The following is a 22,554-nucleotide window of genomic DNA, read 5'->3' on the forward strand; positions in this document are numbered from 1 at the left end:
CATTACAGTCAGAAGCCATGAATTGGTATTCAGAATTCTGGGTGTACTGTTCATGATACAGGAAATGTCTCTTCTAAATTAAAGAAATACTTCACTCTGTATGACATATTTCTTTAATTTAGAAGAGACATTTCCTGTATCATGAACAGTATACCCAGAATTCTGAATACCAATTCATGGCTTCTGACTGTAATGGAGCCAAAGCTAATCTAGAAAGAATAAAACAAATATCATATATCGCTTATATGTGGAATCTAGAAAAATGATACACAACTTATTCGCAAAGCAGAAATAGAGATACAGATGTGGAGAACAAACATATGGACACCAAAGGGGAAAGCAGGGGGTGAGATGAATTGGGAGATTGGGATTGATATATATACACTACTTATGTATAAAATAGGTAACTAATGAGAACTTAGTGTATAGCACAGGGAACTCTACTCAATGCTCTGTGGTGACCTAAATGCGAAGGAAATCCAGAAAAGAGGGGATATATGTATACATATAGCTAATTCACTTCGTTGTACAGTAGAAACTAACACAACATTGTAAAACAACTATACTGTAATAAAAATTAATTAAAAAGAAAGAAGTAGGAAAGTAAACAATTCCAAGGACATTCACAATGTAGGGAAGTAGGCAAAAGCTGCTGAGGTCATGTGCCATGAGCATCAGATCAGCTCTATTCCCATTTCCTTTCTTATTTACATACCTCGAAAATGTACTCTGGCGTAATCCAGAAGAGAAAATAAAGGACACAGTTTAAAAACCAAACTGCAAAGTGGTATTTATTTACATTAAAATGTGAATTACCTGTATACACACAAATTTATGAGGCACAATCTGTTATGCACAATAACTGTGATTTTCAGAACACGTTATACGCAATAGTATCTGCTGATACATCAGTGGTTCCAGTGAAAACACAGTAAGTATCAAAACATTCCTGACACGAAATAAATTATTCATTCACATATCCTAATCATACAAGACAGTTAATATTTTAAGTTATGTACTTCAGAAACACTAGCAAGATGTACAGTCAAAATGTATTGTTTTATGAAAAGTCTTTAATTATGCATAAACGATCCCTTTCAGAATGTATTTTTACCTTTTAAATAAATAAACTACATTAATTTCAAGACTATATATAGCCCCCTAAAATATAACTGAAGACAGACATTACTTCATTTTTTTTAAAGGTGTAACTATAATAGAGAATATGCTAAACTATTGTCCCCAAATTCCAACACTGCCATTCTATTCTTTCAGAAACAATCAAATTATTTAAATTTCAATTTTAGAGTATGAGATTAGCTGCCCTATTTCGCAAATTGTTTCCTCTAAAAACCATTAACAGATTGTCCTGAATTATCTCATCTATTGGAGAAATTCAAGCTTTTTAAAGAAAATCTTAAAATGCTTTAGGTTAAAGCTGGTAGTATACATGTAGATTTTGATAAATTGAACACTTTTCTCTTAAAGACCTTTGCAAAAAGATCTTTTTCAATTTTAAAATCTAGCAAAGATTTTTTTATAAAGTCCAAAAGAACACTTGAATATTTTCATAATGCAGTGAAGGATTCCTCTTTGGCATTTCTCCATTTACTTTTAAATAAAACATGTCAACATTTTCTATTTTTCTATTTACCTACTACAGACATTTTCTGTACACAAAAGTATTTGATTGAAATTGTTTTAACAGCAATTTTGTTGCTAAGAAACTTTTTTGTTTTTGTTTTTAAAGATCTGCAAAAAACACTCAGCTTTTTACTATGAGAAGCAGAAATGATCTGATGTTGCTGAAATGAGTTTGCTTATTTTTCTCTTTTTCAGTGACTGAAATTCAATATCCTTTCAAATTCAACAATGGATAAAGCAGACATATTTTACATTAGCAAAAATGTTGACCAGAGTTTAATTTTTGAATATTGATAGGAAGTAGCTTCTATTAAGGAAAAAGAAAATCTTCAAATCATCACAGAGATAAAACTGCTACATTATCTTTGTTGGTTCCTGCAGCTTTTCTAAAAGGAAACAAACCAAAAATACTACAAATGCTGATTTGTGGACATTTTTTCACATTGCCTTCCACATTAGATTTCCACATAACTTCCAGTATGCATGAATTTTCTGTTTTCATCACACACTAACCTTAAGGCTAAAAACAGTTCAAGTTTGATTATTTTTAAATGATGGTAGGAAACAATAACAAGGTTTTTACAAATGAGTACAATTTTCCTCATTCAAAACTAAATACGCAGAAAAATCTCAGTTAAACTGAATCAGATGCAAGCTAAATTCTCCAAGACTTACTGAAAACAAACAATGAAACAAAAACAAAAACATAAATACTGTACCTAATTACTGCTGTTTATCAATGTCTACAAAGGTCTTAAACACCACCCACAACAAAATGATAGTAATGACGGCTTTATTGTGACATTAACACATTTTTAAAATGCAATTAATAATCCTCTATTGTTTTAGAACCATGCAGAATCATGGAAATCCAAGCAGAGAATGCTACATAGCAGATGAAGAAACTAAAATATAAACTGGCAATGAAACATTCAAATAAACCTATAGCTATTTTAGAAAGAAAATAAATTGATCCAATAAATATATTTTAAAAATCTGGAGAATGCAGGTTACACGAATAGGAGACACAATAGGATAGTGAATTTATGAAAGTAATTTTGTTCTATAATTCGGCAGTTACTGAAAATTATATATGCAGCTTATTTTAATAATACTGCTATCTCCCAGCCAATGTAAGTACCTGACATCAACACTACCCTTCAAGTATAGTTCAAATTAAGAGTTAACATGTGATAACCAAGTAAATAAACTACCAGCTCCTGCTAATACAATTTAGTAAGAACTGGTAATCCTGTACTTGGCACTAGGCAAGGTTTACAGAACACAGTTTTAAGTGCATGTGGATATCTACTTCCAGGATCCAGAAAACACAGTCACCTATGTTCCTATAAGAGAGTTTAACCTCAATTCTATCACTTTAAAAGTATTTGTTGGAATGGGATCTCTCCAAAATCAAGAAGGATCAATCTGGTCACATTCAATCCTAAAACAAAATGCTATGTAAAATTTCATATATATATAAATGTTACCTTTTAGGTAAATGTGTGAGATATTTTAGAGACTTTATTTGGCGGACAAGGGTGGTCTGATAAATCAGAAGAGATCATCAGACAAGATCTCAATAACCATCCCTCCATAATTCAGTTGAAGTTGGTCTTCTGTAAATGCTTATTGGGAATTTCTAAAGCACTGACTTGGAGAGGCCAAGAGCCACCATCTATCCCTGCTTGGATAGCCACTCCTGTCACCACTGCCAGGTCAGGGTCTACAGACGTGTTGGGATCCTTTCCAAAGAACTCTTGAATGACTTCGCGGATTCGGGGAATACGAGTTGAGCCCCCAACCAAAACCACCTCATCAATCTCAGTCTTTTCCAGGTGGCCTTCTTTCAACACTTGCTGAATGGGTACCAGTATTTTTTGGAAAAGATCTTCATTAAGGGAGTCAAAGAGCTTCCGTGATATTTCTGTTTCAAATACAACCTGACCTTCTCCATTTTTCTTTTCAGAAAGGCCAGCTCCAAACATGCTGTTCACATGGGGGCTGTCTGCTGGGGAAAGTTTGTCCCTTGGCAGTTCAGTGTCACTAGTCTGAAGTTTCTTCCCGTCCTTTTCCTCCACTGTTAGTAATACTGACATCTGAGCAGTCTGATGAAGAGTCAGGTTTAATTTGACCATTTCCACAGCTTGTCTTAATCTGTGGATTTCCTCTTTCCGAGAGGGTAGGAAGCCATACGTTTGATAGATCTGTTTATATAAGTACTGAAGCAACCTTTGATTGAAGTCTTGTCCTCCAAGTTTATTGTTTCCTAAGTTAAAAATTAAAAAGTTTATATTATATTTGTGAATATATGTGTATGTGTGTGTATATATACATGTGTCTGTGTAGTATGTATATATAAATGACATTGTGGGAATAATAAATCCTTATTTAATATATTAAGATTTTATTCATACAAAGGCTTGATTAAAAATAACTGGGTTAAAGTAATTTTAATTCAAATGTGTACTATTAAATTACAGTGCATATTTGGGTTTAAATGATGTAAAAGGAGTATCTCAGTGATATCAAATACTTTTTCAGAAAATAAGAAATTGCGAACACAGACTGGGGGCTTTAAGTAGAAATTTAAAAACACAATGTCATTATTCTCAACAGAAGGAAGACCTTCTTATAATTAAAAAGTACCATTTTATCCTTTTGTTTAAATGATTAAGAGCTGAAAAGTAGAAAAATAAGTTAATAAGGAAAAAAGTAATGTAATATAAATGCCCACCACTGAACTTGGTTCTAAATGAAGTCTAGTCAGACTACCTATAACTTAAGTTCCACAGGCTTAATTCCTAAAACTAAATTAAAACAAAAACCTAAGATCACAGAAAGATGGCAGCGAAGGACGTGGAATGCATCCCTCTCCACAGATGCATCAGGAATACACCAAAAGACGCAATAATTCCCACAGAGAACCAGCTGAACACCAGCAAATGACCTTGGACACCAGAAAGGACTGCAAAGATCCTGATATAACTGGGTAGGAGAGGGGGGATAAAAAAAAAGGAGAAAGAGGAGGAGAAGAAAGGAAAGGGACAGGTCCCACACCCTAAGGCGGGGGGGATCTGAAACAGAGTGGGGGAGGGAGGGAAGATTGCCGAATTTGGGGAAAAGGCCCTTATCTGATGGGGAAATCCCTTCTCCAACGGGGAATTTCCTTGGGTGAAAAGGGAGGCATTTGGGACTGTGCAAAGAGGGTGAAGCGGCTGAGCCATGGCAGATGGGAAAGAGGGAGAAACACATGGAGGGTCCGCACCATGGCTCAGAGTGTCCGGATTGAGATGTCGATTCACAGCTGAACAGGGGGTCTGGGAGTTGGAACGTGGGAACGAGATAACTGGTTCAGGGTAAGAAACATTGTTGGCAGTGGGGAGACGGACTGAGAGGACAGGAAGGAAGAAATCCACAGCAGAGAGTGCCGACCATGGAAAGCTGCACAGCCATAGTGGCGGCTCAATACTGCTGACTCACAAGCAGGGGGGAGGAGCCGCGGATGTAGCCTCTCTCTGGGCACCTGCGACAGACAAAGGAAGGACCCCTGTGGGCCTAGCTAATGCACTCAGAGATAACAAAGGCCCCCGGGTGGGGCTGGCCTAGAGTGCCTGCAGCTGAGAGGCAAAAGCCCACAGAGTGGCCCAGCTCTGGAGACATTCTGTTTACACCTGAGCTGCCAGCATCCCTCTGCAACAGGCACCGCCATGGCTGACTGAGCCGTCGTGACCCAGACAGGGCCCACTGGTGGAGTCAGAGCAGCGGGGAGGAACGCGGTTGGAGTCGCTCTCTCGGCCTGAGCCGCCCAAGCCGCCGTGACCCAGGCAGGGCGCCACTGCTCACTCACTCCCAAGGGAAGAAGCCATTATTGTACCCTCTCTCTCCCCACACACCAGCGCTTACAGACGAACAATAAAGGAAGCTCTGCTGGTCACAGAATAATACAAAAAGCCCAAGGCAGGTAGAAGGACACTTACAGCTGAGACCCCAAGGAAACAGAAATATCTGGTCCATTCTGGGGTCAGTTCTAGTTCTTTTTTTTTTTTTTTTTAAATTATGATCTTAGTCCTAAGGGATCTACACGTTTTATAACATATTTTTTATTCTATTTTTTACTTTTAGCCTTTTTATATATTTCTATTTCTAGCTAAGTTTTTTGTAGTGCTGACTGTATCTCTCCTACCTTCTTTTCATCTCTTTTATACATTTCTCTTTCTTTTTCTTTTCATATTTCCAGTCACGCTACACTCTTCTGTTGCCCTGTCTTCTATCCTTTTTAGTTTATTTTATCTTAACATACTTTTAAGCAATATTATCGGTCTGCTGTTTCCTTGCTTTATACTCCAAATGACATACTGCTTTGGTATTTATTATTAGGTTTTGTCTTTATGTTAGTTCTAAGTATAACTGTCTGATTTCATTCTGAGAATCTTCAGTCTGTCTGGTGGTACTCTGGCTCTTTATTATATTTGATCCTAGCTTTCAAAACCTCCCAGGATTTGTGATTGTGTGCATGTGGTGTTTATTGTTTGTTTGTTCTTTTTTTGTTTTTGTTTTGTTCTGTTTTGGTTTTGAATTTCTGTTGGTTTTCTATTTGATTGTCTGATAGCATACTGGGGTTCTTCTGTCAGGTCTTTCTAGTGCCTTATGTTCTGTTGGATTCAGTATTTCTGTGTCTTATACATGTATATGTTTCCTTGACTTAGTATTTGTTTGACTCAACACTCTGCCATTAGTCTAGGGCTTCCAGAGTCTTCTTTAAACCCCTTTATTGCTGGGACAAGTAACCTCTGAAGTTTGGACTACTATGAGAAAACAAAGAAACACCATGCAGGCAAAGGAGCAGGAAAAAAACCCACAAGACCAAGTAAATGAAGAGGAAATAGGAAAATTGCCTGAAAAAGAATTCAGAGTAATGATAGTAAAGATGATAAAAAATCTCAATAACAAAATACAGAAAATACAAGAAACAGTTAATAAGGACTCAGAAGAACTTATGAGCAAACAAATAGTACTGGACAACAGAATAACTGAAATTAAATATACTCTAGATGGTGTAAACAGCAGAATAACTGAGGCAGAAGAACAAATAAGTGAGTTGGAAGATAGAATGGAGAAAATAAATGCCACAGAGCAGCAAAGAGAAAAAAGAATAAAAAGAATGGAAGACAGTCTCAGAGATCTTGGTGACAACATTAAGCGCACCAACATTTGAATCATAGGCATTCCAGAAGAAGAAAAAAGGGTCTGAGAAAACATTTGAAGAGGTTACAGTGGAAAGCTTCCCCAACATGGGAAAGGAAATAATTAATCAAGTCCAAGAAGCACAGAAAGTCCCATACAGAATAAACCCAAGAAGAAATACATGAAGGCACACATTAATCAAATTAACGAAAATTAAACACAAAGAAAAAATATTAAAATAAGCAAGAGAAAAGCAACAAACAACATATAAGGGAAAACCCATAAGGATAACAGCTGATCTTTCTGCAGAAGCTCTGCAGGCCAGAAGGGAATGGCAGGATATACTGAAAGTCCTGAGAGAGAAAAACTTACAGCCAAGAATACTCTACCCAGCAAGAATCTCATTCAGATTTGAGGGAGAAATCAAAAGCTTTACAGACAAGCAAAAGTTAAGAGAATTCAGCACCACAAAACCAGCCTTACAACAATTGCTTAAGGAACTTTTCTAAGTAGGAAATACAAGAGAAGGAAAACAAACCCAAAACAATTAAGAAAATGGTAATTGGAACACACATGTCAATAATCACCTTCAATGTAAATGGATTAAATGCTCCAACCAAAAGACACAGACTGGCTGAATGGATACAAAAACAAGACCCTTCTGTATGCTGCCTACAAGAAACCCACTTCAGACCAAGGGACACACATAGACTGAAAGTAAAGGGATGGAAAAAGATATTCCATGCAAATGGAAGTCAAAAGAAAGCTGGAGTAGCAATACTCATATCAGACAAATTAGACTTTAAAAAAAGACTATTACAAGAGATAAGGAAGGACACTACATAATGATCAAGGGATCCATCTGAGAACATATAACAATTGTAAATGTCTATGCACCCAACACAGGAACACCTCAACATGTAAGGCAAATGAGAACAGCCATAAAAGGGGACATCGACAGTAATACAATAATAGTAGGAGACTTGAACACCCCACTTACATCAATGGACAGATCATCCAAACAGAAAATTAATAAGGACACACAAAATTTAAATGTCACATTAGACCATCTCGACTTAATTGATATTTATAGGATATTCCATCCAAAAACGACAGACTACACTTTCTTCTCAAGGGCACACGGAACATTTTCCAGGATAGATCACATCTTGGGTCACAAATCAAACCTTGGCAAATTCAAGAAAACTGAAATCACATCAAGCATCTTCTCAGACCACAACGCCATGAGACTAGATATCAATTATAGGAAGAAAACTATAAAAAATACAAACACATGGAGGCTAAACAATATGCTATTAAACAACCAAGAAATCATGAAAGAAATCAAAGAGGAAATAAAAAAATATCTAGAAACAACTGACAATGAAAACACAACAACCCAAAACCTATGGGACGCAGCAAAAGCAGTTCTAAGAGGGAAGTTTATAGCAATACAGTCCTACCTTAAGAAACAAGAAAATGATCGCATAAACAACCTAACCTTACACCTAAAACAATTAGAGAAAGAAGAACAAAGAAACCCCAAAGTGAGCAGAAAGAAACAAATCATAAATATCAGATCAGAAATAAATGAAAAAGAAAGGAAGGAAACAATAGCAAAGATCAATGAAACTAAAAGCTGGTTCTTTGAGAAGATAAACAAAGTTGATAAACCATTAGCCAGATTCATCAGGAAGAAAAGGGAGAAAACGCAAATCAACAGAATTAGAAATGAAAAAGGATCAGTAACAACGGACACCTCAGAAATACAAAAGATCATGAGAGACTACTACAAGCAACTATATGCCAATAAATTGGATAACCTGGATGAAATGGATAAATTCTCAGAAAAATACAATCTTCCAAAAGTGAACCAGGAAGAAATAGAAACTGTGAATAGACCAATCACAAGTATGGAAATTGAGGCAGTGATTAAAAATCTCCCAACACACAAAAGACCAGGGCCAGATGGCTTCACAGGCAAATTCTATCAAATATTTCGAGAAGAGCTAACACCTATCCTTCTCAAACTCTTGCACATTATGGCAGAAGGAGGAACACTCCCAAACTCATTCTACGAGGCCACCATCACCCTGATACCAAAACCAGGCAAAGATGTCACAAAAAAAGAAAACTACAGGCCAATATCACTGATGAATATAGATGCAAAAATTCTCAACAAAATACTAGCTAACAGAATCCAACAGCACATTAAAAAGATCATACACCATGATCAAGTGGGGTTTATCCCTGGAATGCAAGGATTCTTCAATATATGCAAATCAATCAATGTGATACATCATATCAACAAACTGAAGGATAAAAACCATATGATCATCTCAATAGATGTGGGAAAAGCTTTTGACAAAATTCAACATCCATTTATGATAAAAACTCACCAGAAAATGGGCATAGAAGGAAATTACCTCAACATAATAAAAGCCACACATGACAAACCAACAGCTAACGTCATTCTAAATGGGGAAAAACTGAAAGAATTCCCTATAAGAACAGGAACAAGACAAGGGTGTCCACTCTCACCATTATTATTCAACATAGTTTTGGAAGTTTTAGCCACAGCAATCAAAGAAGAAAATGAAATAAAAGGAATCCAAATTGGAAAAGAAGAAGTAAAATTGTCACTCAGATGACATGGTATTATAAATAGAAAACCCTAAAGATTCTACCAAAAAACTAATTGATGAACTAATTGATGAATTTAGTAAAGCAGCAGGATACAGAACTAATTGATGAATTTAGTAAAGTAGCAGGATACAAAATTAATGCGCAGAAATCTCTAGCATTCCTATACACTAACAATGAAAAAGCAGAAAGAGAAATTAAGGAAACTCTCCCATTCACCATTGCAACAAAAAGAATAAAATACCTAGGAATAAACCTACCTAAGGAGGCCAAAGATCTGTATGCAGAAAACTATAAGACACTGATGAAAGGAATCAAAGACGATATAAACAGATGGAGAGCCATACCATGTTCTTGGATTGGAAGAATCAACATTGTGAAAATCATTGTACTACCCAAAACAATTTACAGATTCAACACAATCCCTATCAAATTACCAAAAGCATTTTTCATAGAACTAGAACAAGAAATCTTATGATTTGTATGGAAATGCAAAAGATCCCGAATAGCCAAAGCAATCTTGAGAAGGAAAGATGGAGTTGGTGGAATTAGGCTTCCTGAATTCAAACTATACTACAAGGCCATAGTGATCAAGACAGTATGGTACTGGCACAAAAATAGAAAGGAAGATCAATGGAACAGAATAGAGAACTCAGAGGTAAACCCAAGCACATATGGGCACCTTATCTTTGACAAAGGAGGCAAGGATATACAATGGAAAAAGGATAGCCTCTTCAATAAGTGGTGCTGGGAAAACTGGACAGCAACATGTAAAAGAATGAAATTAGAACACTTCCTAACATCATACACAAAAAGAAACTCAAAATGGATTAAAGACCTAAATGGAAGGCCAGAGATTATAAAACTCCTAGAGGAAAACATAGGCAGAACACTCTATGACATACATCAAAGCAAGATCTTTTTTGACCCACCTCGTAGAATTATGGAAATAAAATCAAGAATAAACAAATGGGACCTAATGAAACTTAAAAGCTTTTGCACAGTGAAAGAAACCATAAACAAGACAAGAAGACAACCCTCAGAATGGGAGAAAATACTTGCCAATGAAGCAACAGACAAAGGATTAATCTCCAAAATATACAAGCAGCTCATGCACCTTAATACCAAAAAAGCAAATAACCCAATCCACAAATGGGCAGAAGACCTAAATAGACATTTCTCCAAAGAAGACATACAGATGGCCAACAAACACATGAAACGATGCTCAACATCACTAATCATTAGAGAAATGCAAGTCAAAGCCACAATGAGGTCTCACCTCACACTGGTCAGAATGACCATCATCAAGACATCTAGAAACAATAAATGTTGGAAAGGGTGTGGAGATAAGGGAACTCTCCTGCACTGTTGGTGGGAGTGTAAGTTGATACAGCCACTATGGAAAACAGTTTGGAGGTTCATTCAAAAACTAAAAATAAAACTACCATATGATCCAGTAATCCCACTCCTGGGCATATATCCAGAGAAAACCATAATCCAAAAAGAAACGTACCGTAATGTTTATTGCAGCAGTATTTACAATAGCCAGGACATGGAAGCAACCTAAATGCCCATCAACAAAAGAATGGATAAAGAAGATGTGGCACATATATACAATGGAATATTACCCAGCTATAAAAAGGAAAGAAATGGAGCTATATGTAATGAGGTGGATTGATTTAGAGTCTGTCATACAGAGTGAAGTAAGCCAAAAGAGAAAAAGAAATATTGTATGCTAACTCATATATACAGAATCTAAAAAAAAAAAAAAATGGTACTGCTGAACCCAGTGACAGGAGAAAAATAAGGATGCAGATGCAGAGAATGGACTGGAGGAAATGGAGTTCAGGGGGGCAGGGGGCAAAGGGGAAGCTGGGACGAAGTGAGAGAGCAGCAAAGACATATATATACTACCAACTGCAAAATAGACAGCTAGTGGGAAGTTGCTGTATAACAAAGGGAGATCAACTCGATGATGGGTGATGCCTGGGAAGGCCGGGATGGGGAGGGTGGGGAGGAGTCGCGGAAGGGAAGGGATATGGGGATATGTGTATAAACAGAGCTGATTCATTTTGGTGTACCTCATAAGCTGGTACAAGAGTGTAAAGCAATTATATTCCAATAAAGAGCTAAAAAAAAAAAACCTAAAAAAAAATTTAGAATGCAAAATACTATTAGATTTCCTAAAGATATCTATTTTGTGAAACAGAGTATTAAATGAAATAAACTGATCATCTTTCATTTTAAAATAATTTCTTTCTTTTCGTTCCTTTCACCATGGAGGTGAAAAGTACTGGCTCAGTGAGCTACAACTGGTAGTATATTTATTTGACTGACAGGATATCCACTCATTTTTTGAGACAAGTTTTTGCTCTAAATACAGTAAGTGGTGGCATAAGATTACACATATAGAAAATTACCAAAAGGAATGCAAAGAAGACTGCAAAATTTAAAAATGAACACTTTATACGTTAGATATGTTCACGTGCCTGAATCTCTTTAATGTTTCCTATATTTTTCTTACCAGACATTGCTCGGGTTAAAAACATTCCTCCTTGTTTATTCAGCAATGACACATCTAGAGTTCCTCCGCCCAAATCTATCACCAAGACGTGAAAGACATCAGCTTTGTGGAGACCATAGGCCATAGCTGCTGCTGTGGGTTCATTTATTACTCTTAAGATCTTCAGTCCTGTAAAATTGGTTGGAGGGAAGAACAATCACAAGAGGACACTTAAGAAATTTTTTCTCACTTAATCTTACAATATGTTAGTATCTTCTCTGATGTGAACTCCACTGTGTAATAATAAGAAAAAGTCATGAGCCCAGTAGAAATAATGAAATGGGAAGGAAAAATATAGGTTCTTCTAAATGGGTGTCATTAAAATTATTCTAAAAAATTATAATATAAAGAAATAAAGGCCCAGATCCAGTGAAATACACCATTCTATTCTTTATTAATACTCAATTTTTAAAAATCTCTAAGCCTCCTCTAATTTTCATATTTTACTTGGGGATATATGAGCAATTAAACTTTAATCAGTAAATACTGTAATGAATTGCTATGGAAATGAAGTAAGTTTACTGTGCTCTTCTTTTAAAGAGGACTTTTTGAGAAAAAGAACAGATGAATAAACAGAGAAGAAATGACAATAAAAAGAAAAATCTAGATGATACGCTCCAATAGCTACAATCATACTTTAAAAAAGTACTGAAAATGCAAGACCCTCAAATGCAAATCTGAAATATACAGAAAAATCTGACTTCAAAGTAAAGTTAAACAGTAAATGTGCAGACAAAAGATCAAATTTCCTTGAGCAAAATTCCTGCTTTAAACTAACTGCCATATATAATGGGTGGCCTTGAAAGTAGTATGGCTTTATGAAACAAGAGCCATAAAAACTAGTCAAACTCTGAAGAATTTATTCAAAGACCACAATACCCTTCCTCTTAGCTCTCTGACTTCATCACTTTTTCAGCCTCAGCCACACTGGCCAACTTCCTATCTTCCTAAGTACCAGCAAATTCTCATTTTATGGCTGCTACACTAGCCACTCTCTCTCCTGCAACATATTTCCTCCATATATCTGCATGGCTCACCACCTTGCTTCCCTCAAATCTGCTTAAATGTCACTTTCTCAATGAGGTCTACCTGACTTTAAACCTGCAAGTCCCCACTACTCTCTGATCACCCAGCAAGCCTGTCTTCTTATCCTGTCTTTTTTTCTACAGTATGTTACTTTCTGATATACATTTATCTAGGCTCTCAACCAGAGGTCATTTTGTTTGGGGACATTTAGCAATGTCTGGAGATACAAAATTATCACTACTTGGTGGAGAGGGTGCTACTAGCTTCTAGTCAGTACAGGCTAGGGATGCTGCAAAATACTCTATAACACACAGGACAGTTCCCCACAACAAGGAATTATCCAGCCCAAGATGTCAATAATGCTAAGGGTAAGAAACTCCATCTTATCTTCAACGGTGACTTTCTGTTTCCTCCAATGGAACATAAGCTCCATCAGAAAAGGGATTTATCTGTTTTATTTACCAAGGCACTCAATATTTGCTGAATGATGTTAAATAAATTTTCTCCCACCTTACATTTTTAAAGAAAACATTATATTATATGCATCTTAACATTAAAAGAAGTTTAGAAGAAAAAATTTCTCTTTGCTAACATGTATCCATGTTCTTTCTCAGCCTTTGTCATATGCCTGATAGGCTGTTGTCATAATATACACATTTTACATTGTACCATAGAGCTTTCTTAATTATTTGTAAACCTACATAAAAATCCATCTGATTTATCTACCATATAGTTTGTCTAGGTGCCTAATTAGGTGTTTTGCAAAATGATACACCTTACTACAGATTTTCACCCTAAGAAAATTTTGAGAAAAATGCAACTCAGGCAAGTGATATTACCTGCAAGGTTAGCAGCTTGAATTGTTGAATTTCTCTGTTTTAGATCAAATTCTGCTGGTACAGAAATAACAGCATTGGCAACTGGCATTCCAAGATATTCCTCTGCCATTTCCTTTAATTTCAACAGCAGTCTAGAGCCAACATATTCTGGGGAAACGGTGATGGTCTCATTACTTGTCACAGAAAACTCAACCATTCCGTTTTTGTTTAAAACCTGTGAATAAAATTTGCAAAGACAAAAAAAAGCTGTGTGTGTATGTATCCACGTATACATACATACACATGCGCTAACACACATACATACATACAGAATGTATTCAATTAAAACTTACCTTGAAAAGGTCATAAAAATTCATGTTATCGAGCAAGTGTATTTAGTAAGATTAGAGGTTATTAAAAGTTATACTTTAAAAATGAATCCACTCCACAGTTTTTAATAACAGCAGAAAAATAAAAGTCATCATTAAGCATATAATTGGAACTTAAAAGATTCTCAATATATATGTTAAATGAAAGAAAAGATGAATGATGAAATAGAAGAAATAACAGTTGCTAAATCATGTACGTGACTCAAGATCTTTTTTAAAAAATTAATTTATTTCCCAAAGTAATAGATAATTGAAAGAATGTTCTGGTACATAGTAATAAGAATTATTTTAGTACTTCATTATGTTCTTATTAAGAATCAAATAGCACTCATATTCTTGTTTCCATGAAAACATGTATTAATTAGCATATTATCCGTGCTAATGTAGCTGTACATTTGTACATTTAAAAAATTAGATTAATTCTAAGACATACTAGATTCACCAATAGTTTGTATTAACATCAATAGTAAAAGAGAATTAGTCTGGTCTAAGAAATTATAAGAATTTTACCCCAGTCATTCAAGACTACATAATTTGGTTTCAATTAAGAAAATCTGATCTTCCAAAAAGCACTTCACCTGTCTGGGGAAAACAAAAACAGGCTCTGAACACTTAAAATAAGGTCCAAAGATGCCAGTACCTTCCGAGTGATCATGAAACAGAAACAACAAAAAATCAGATCACTTAGAAACTTAAAACAAAAAACAAACAAACAAAAAAACCTTAAAATAACTCCTGGATCAATAAGTAATGCACCCAAAGCTGTAATTTAGAGGAAAATGTATAGCTTTATATGATTTTATCATTACATAAGAAAAATTACACATTAATAAAGGGTCTTAAGAAAGAAACTAAAAAAGAACAAAGAAATAAACCTAAGAAATGTGTGGAGAAATTTTTTCTTCTTTGAAAATGAATAAAAACTTGAGAATTTTTATTTATGGGTTATTCAATAAGCAGCACTGACATAAGAATCTATCTGTAAATCTATTTACTTAGAATCCCACTTCAAAATGTACCAAAAAAAAAAAAAAAACCCTACATTTAAATGTTTAAAAGAAAACACCCAGCAAAATCCAAAGCTACAAATATTCATATAAAGCATTAGGAAAAAAAATACAAGTGGATAGGATGGGAAAGGCCATTCTAAGCATGGTAAGAGTCCAAAAATATTTTTAAAAATTATTGAGAGGATTTTACCACATAAAAATTCAACACTCTTGACAGTTCAAAAACAAAATTATACATCATCAATTTAAAAAAAAAGGAAAAATACTGAAAACGCATCACAAAGGTATCTGATAGTCATAAAGAAACACCCCAAAAGAAAACAGGACAAAGAATAAAAAATGGATCACTGAAGAAAATTAAAATGTGAGTAAACCAATTTTTAAAAGTCTGACCTCACTAGAAATCATAGGAATGCAAATTAATATACGATATCATTTTTTACTTATCTTGGCAAACTTTGAAAAATAATAACTAGTGAAGATATACGCACTCTTAAAAATAGATAAGAAAGAGCATATACACCTTTTTGTGCACAATTTGGCAATACAAATCAAAAGCCTTAAAAACATACAATCATTTGGCCTATGAATTCCAGTTCTTAAATTCAAATTTAGGAAATTATCAGAGAAGTATAAAAATATACATGTACAAGGATATTCCCTGAAGCTCCAATAATAGTGGAAAACCAGGGAAGAAATAAAATGTACAGACACCGGACAAGTAAATGGTGGAATAGTGATTCCACCCAACCATGAAAGATAATGATGTAAGCCTAATTGACTAATTCTCCATGACATATTGATGAGTTGCAAACAAGTCATAACACAGCATGCTTAGTATGACCTCTTTTTCTGTATACAAATGTGTATACACACAAACACAGAATATCTATTCATCCATCCATCTATAGGTACAAGGAACTTCCTGCTACAATGAAAGAGCTATGCAGACATTCTGAGGATGGGAGAGAGAGATGATGGTAATGTCCGAAGTCCTCAATAGCATTGTGGGACCACTGAATTAATTAACCCTGGAGCTGCTGTGTGATTGCTTGTTATATGAGATAATGTAACTTCCGCACAATCTGAGTCTATTGAAATAGAATGTTTTGTAACTTGAAGCCAAAGCATTAATTCAAACGGTATGCTGAACTAAAGTAAAAATAGCAATTTAGCTTAACTTACCTTAAATGGGTATCTACCAATTTCAGCCTCTAGCTCTTCTGGGGTAAAAATCTTGCCTATGAATCTTTTGGCATCATATATTGTGTTCTGAGGATCTGAATCTGCCAGCTCTAAGCTTTCATACCCCACATAAACATCATTGTCAGTAAAGGACACCATGCTGGGTATGCTGATATGCCCATTTTCATCTGGAATGACCTTTACTTTTCCTGTGCCAGGAAAAAACACCCCAACTGAACAGTAGGTAGTGCCAAGGTCAATTCCAATCACTTTAGGAGTAGGCAATGGTAAATACTGTTGTGCCAAATAGCCAGCCAACAGGAGAGTCAAAACAGCTGATCCTGAAATAGAGGCAAATTCAAAGTTACGTCTTATCAAACTAGTACCATATGCTAAATTACACCAGTAAAATCTCTTTAATATCACTCTTCCATACTAGACTAAAAACACTTTCAAAATATTTTCTTTTATAGTACTCATGATAACATTTCTCAAACATTGTTTTTCATAATGTAAACTGACTATAATACAATGAAAATGAAGTAACAATGAAAACAAAAACAAAAACAAAAACACCCTGTATGTTTCTGGACTTCACTTATGCGTGAGTAAAGGAATAAAAAGTCAAAACATTCCAATAATAATTGTGCTAATGCTGACAGGAAAAGTCATTCATCTGAAGCAAAATCTAGAATATAATCCAATTGTTGATCAATTGATATTTAGATTTTATAGTTTTATAATGAGCTTTAGATATCATTAGTAAAAAGAAACTCTATTCTTAAAATTTCCATAGCAAAAGCTCTGTTATTGTAAGGCTAAAACTCTTTATCCGCCCCCCCCCCCCTCCTTTTTCCTTTCTAAAAGATGAAATATTAAAAAAAAAAATTAAAAAAAAAGAGGAAATGCATAAACTGGATTAAAATAATTTGGAAGTTGCTTAGACATTAAACTGTCACTTCTTAACAGAACATAGTTAACTTTTTCTGGAGGGGCTATTTAGGAGAAGAAGTGAAAGAGTAGCATAGACATATTCACACTACCAACTGTAAAAGAGATAGCTAGCGGGAAGTTGCTGTATAACAAAGGGACATCAACTTGATGATGGGTGATGCTTTAGAGGGCCAGGACAGGGAGGGGGAGAGGGAGTAGCGGGAGGGAGGGGATATGGGGATATATGTATAAATACAGCTGATTCACGTTGGTGTACCTCAAAAACTGGTACAAGAGTGCAAAGCAAATATATTCCAATGATGAGCTTAAAAAAAGTGTGTAACCCTGAAGATAACACAAATGAAAGCTCTTTGAAGTTTAGTCACATTGTATCCCCTGCACCAACGGTTCCTAGCCAACAGAATATTGTTCAATAAATATTAATTGATGAAAAAATCAAATATGAAAAAACGCCACGCAGAATGATAAACATAAGTGATGCAGAAAGAAGCCAATTCGAATTTACAGTTAATTTGTTATCTGGTTTCAGGAAGCTGTGTTATACACCTGTGTCCATCCATGTTACATACAACTCAAACGCCAATTTGTAGCAGTCTGTTTTACTAATTATTAGATCATCTTCATCAACACATAATGAAATGAAATCAGGTGTCAATCCCGCCTTCCTCTTGCTTCTATGTACACATTTGCAGAAGCATTTCATCACCTTCTTCTCCGGAGAGGATAATTCCTACCCGGATCGGTGGAAAGAACCTTGGACTACACACATACACACAGACACACACACACACACAGACACACACACACAGACACACACACATCAAAGAGGTCTGGATCTGTCCAAATCCAGCATCCCATGAGTCCACAGCTCGGGATGCTGCTGCTGCTCCTCCCCCTTCCTCCACAAAGGGGTCTTGGAGATGCACATTCTGGCAGGCTCTCAAAGGCCCCAATTCAACCAACGATTCAAAAATCGACATTCCTTAGGAATGAACCCTTCCCGAGGCTCCACGCCCCTGGAATGTATGCAGCGGGTCGTCGCCGGCCCTACCCGGGCCTACTGCGGCTCGGGCCTTCCTGAAGGCGACCCCCAACCCGGCGTCGCGAACAGCCCGAAACTGCCTCTAAGTCACCTTTCTGGCGCCCTTCCCGCCGCGCCAGCGGGATCCAGCAGGTGCAACAACGACCCCCACCCACCCCGGCCTCCCCCAACCGCTCCACTGCCCGCAACAGCGTAAGGTACCCTCCTGGTCACCGACCTAAGATCGTCATCTCTCCGGCCATCACAGTCCCGCCGAAGAAGCTTGGGATGACTGTACCAGACATGAGGCACCGCCCCCACGCCGCCCGGCAGCCACGCGCTCCTCTGGGAAATGTAGTCCTGTTGCTCTGAAGCGGCCCCAGGAGTTACATGTCGGACCAGAGAAAGGACTTCATTTACCGTGAGGACGCCGGGATAAGGGCCCCCATTCAACCGCTGCCAGTGACGCATGAGCCGGCCTTCCACGCACGGACTAGAGAGCCAATTAGGCTGAGGTGGAGGAGAGCGAACCAGAGGGACTGTAAGATTCTAAGCAAATCTGAAGCGCCCGGAGCCACCTTGAAGTAAAAACACACTCTCTACTTTAGCACCGCCCCGCCGCTTTGCATTCTGGGAAGTGTAGTTCCGGCCTGTCCACATTCGCCTGAGGGACAGTGAGGAACGTTTAGGTTGTTAAGTTTTTGGGTGATAGAGCTAACCAGGCCCAGGTTCCAGCGTTTGTTATTTCGTTTTTTCTACCTTTTGAAGCGTGCTCTTTCGCCTGGAATCTAGATTCCACTTGGGGGGTGGGGGGGAGGGCGGTCCCAAACGTCCCCCTCATTTAAGCCGCCAGCATCTCTAGAAGATCCTCTGCCTCAGTGCGGGCCTAGAGGGAGGCTGGGGCAGGCGATCCCGGAACTTGTTGGATAAGATCCTGACTCCTGTGTTTTTGTTTTGGGAAAAATGAATTCGATCAATCTTTAGTCAATGCGATTTATCCAAAGGAGCCGCGACACATTTTCTCTATTGCTGACCGAAGTGGGCCATTAAAAACGTTAACAAGATACCTTAACTTTCTCTTGAATTAAATCCTAAGTGGTAGGAATTGTTTTCGTGCACAAATCCCGTAACATGCGATGGCCATTTAGGACACTCGTGAACTGTTTTTCTGGTTCTAGTCTTAAAGAGACCCGATTTTTCTCGCTTCTTGTTCACTGGTAATACTTAATGGCACCTTTTGAGAGTGTTTTGTCCGTTATTGCTGTTAAAGTTCATTAGAACTATGATCCTGGAGAATTGAAATCTATTTCCTTACCTTAGGTATGTCAGACAATCCCTGTTGACAACAGGTCAACCTGCTAGGAGAATAATCTGCCACTGGCTTTCTATCCTGTTTAAAAATGTGTATTGAAATGTTGATGGTTATTGAAGCTGAGGTGTGGTTAATGGGGATCCATTATAACGTTCTCTCCACTTTCTTGTATTTTTTAATCATTCATAATGTAAAGAATAAAAAGTGTGTACGTACCTATAGTGAGTAGTATTCACTACCATTTCCTTATGAAGAATACATAATTCAAACACTCAATTCATGAACGTTTTTGGGTAAAATGATCATATTAACATTTATTGAGCACAGTGTTAGCCACTGGTAACAATCAGAAGGAAAGAAGGTAAACACATAAATGTAATTTATTATGGTGTATAACGTAATTGCAGTAGGGCCATAGGGCAGAAGCAGAATTGAATCAAAGCTGTATAATTTTATCTTGAAGAGAAGACTTAGTGGAAGATAATACGTCTAAGCGATACTTTGAAGAGTTAAAGGAAGCCAGGAGATGGGTTGATGAGATAATAAGAAGCAGTTGGCTGGACGTGTTCCAGGAAGAGGGAACTGAATTATCAAGAGCGTGGAAGCAGAAGAAAATCTCATAGATCAGACCTGCTGGATCATAAAGTATGAAGTGGAAGTTTGAGAGACAGGCAAGAGATTAAACCAAATCAGGAGGATTAGTCATTTGTGGCAGGCTCTGGTGATTGCCATTCTGCCTGCCACCCACTCTTTCCTCCTTGCTAGTAGGAACAAAGAATGCTGGTAAGACTATCCCAGTTGTTTCTCAGGGTTATAGTAATGTTATCTTAAGAAGAGAAAACACCAGAGTTGGGAAATAATGATGAAGGCAGGAATGTGGAAAAAAATGTGGATATATTGATTTCTTCATTTATCCTAGCAGTTAATAGGTATTATTTAGAATGGATAATTTAAGAAATAGAAGCATAATAAATCATTTGAGTTTATGAAGGTAACTTCCTGAAGGACCAAAAAATGATAAAACTTATAGAAAAAGGAATAGGTTATTAAGAATAAGTGGGATAAAATAAAAATGAACATTTTTCCAATTTTTCTTAGAGAGTGTCAATATATATCATTTAAAGTTAAACTTTTAAAATCCATATAGCAAAATATATCAATAAAGGAAGCAGTAGACCCAAAAAGTATATCAGATGACAGACTTAAGATCAATTTTTATTATATTTATAAATATAAATGGGATAGACTAAAAACTGCCAGATTGTCAGATTCTTTTTTTTTTTTAATGCAGTTGTAACTATTTATGAGACTTTTGAGTGGATAACTAAATGAAGTTCATAGCTTGAAAATATCCTCGAGGGCAATGTGGACCTATCCCTTTGTTTATAGAGAGAAAAATAAAAGGCCAAGAGAAGCTACGAAAATTATGCTCTCAATTAGTATTCAGCCTATTAATAAATTAAACCTCACCTTCAATTTAGTGATTAGAGGTAGATAATCTTTAAAAAATAATAGGTAGAGTAAAAATTGTCTAATTATATATCCCAAAAATTCACATTATTATTTCAGAAATATGCTCCATTAGGAAAATCATTGCCAAATAATAAAAATCTTACAACGTATCAATGGAATTAAGAGGACAAATTGCCATTGTTATTTAATCCATACTTATTTCTCTTTCCTCATCTATTCAGGAAAAATTCATTGAATGGGAAATGATCTAGTTCTCTGCACATTCATTAAAAGAGTAAGTGTATTGAAATTACAGCTTAGTGTGTGTTAGATTGTGTGAAACACTATAATATTTAAACATAAAAGATTACTCCTATGTTAAAATTATGCCATAACGGGACAAATCTCATTTAATCAACCAGAGTATGTACAGCTTTTTTTTTGCGCTAGTGTTATGGTTCCATATACTTATATCTTTTGAGGACTAAAAATTTATTACATGAAGATTTTTCATGTAAAGGTATTGGTAAGGAATAAATTTGATTTGTAACTAAAAAGCTGATGCCAATATTGTTTTTTCAAAGAATCTAATTATAATACTTGAGAACTTTTGAAGGATGAATGCATTGGCTATTTATTTTTAAAATATCTTATATTCTGGGTATTGCCTATGAGTTTCAAATGAATTTAAGTAGAGATATATATTATGTATGTCTCTGATAAGTAACATATTGTCTTTTAAAAATATATTTCTGATCAAAGCAAAGCATAATAAAAACTTAAAGGCATAAGAACATATTAATACTTCTTACATTATCAAAAATATATATCCCAAACAATAAAACCAGTTTGATACTTAGAATTATTACCAGTAAAATTGAGAATGTGGTAAGTATAATCATTTACACCTATTATAGAACATTGCTCTGGCATTAACCGCCAGTGCAAGAGAATAAAATAGAGGTATAAATTTTGAGAAAGAATAAAGAAGCAAATATATGATTATTTTCTACTTATATAATTATTGTCTTAATTCAGACTACTATAAGAAAATACCATAGACTGGGTAGCTCATAAACAACAGAAATTGATTTCTTGCAGTTCTGGAGGCTGTGAAGTCCAACATCAAGACATTGGCATGTCTGATGTCTGGGGAGAGTCTGCTTTCTGGTTCATAGACAGCTGTCTTGTCTTTGTGTCTTCACAGAGAGGAAGGGACAAGGGAACTCTCCAGAGTCTCTTTTATAGGGTACTAACCCCACTCAGGAGGGTTTCACCCTCGAGATCTAATCACCTCCTAAGGTCCTACCTCACAATTTCAACACATTGGGGATTAAGTTTCAATATATG

General features: G+C 36.1%; 1 protein-coding gene across 1 annotated transcript; it reads right to left on the minus strand.

The window, feature by feature from the left end:
• Positions 1-778: 778 nt before the first annotated feature.
• HSPA13 (heat shock protein family A (Hsp70) member 13) lies at positions 779-18,730 on the minus strand. The gene is made up of 5 exons (XM_057697813.1): positions 18,679-18,730; positions 16,466-16,806; positions 13,903-14,116; positions 11,999-12,166; positions 779-3,913 (listed from the first exon to the last, which is right to left on the minus strand). Exons 1-5 carry the CDS (start codon positions 18,701-18,703, stop codon positions 3,246-3,248), a joined length of 1,416 nt encoding a protein of 471 aa, XP_057553796.1. The 5' UTR covers positions 18,704-18,730; the 3' UTR covers positions 779-3,245.
• Positions 18,731-22,554: the final 3,824 nt, after the last annotated feature.

Source organism: Hippopotamus amphibius, chromosome 10, assembly GCF_030028045.1.
Source record: "Hippopotamus amphibius kiboko isolate mHipAmp2 chromosome 10, mHipAmp2.hap2, whole genome shotgun sequence".
NCBI classification, from domain to species: Eukaryota; Metazoa; Chordata; class Mammalia; order Artiodactyla; family Hippopotamidae; genus Hippopotamus; species Hippopotamus amphibius.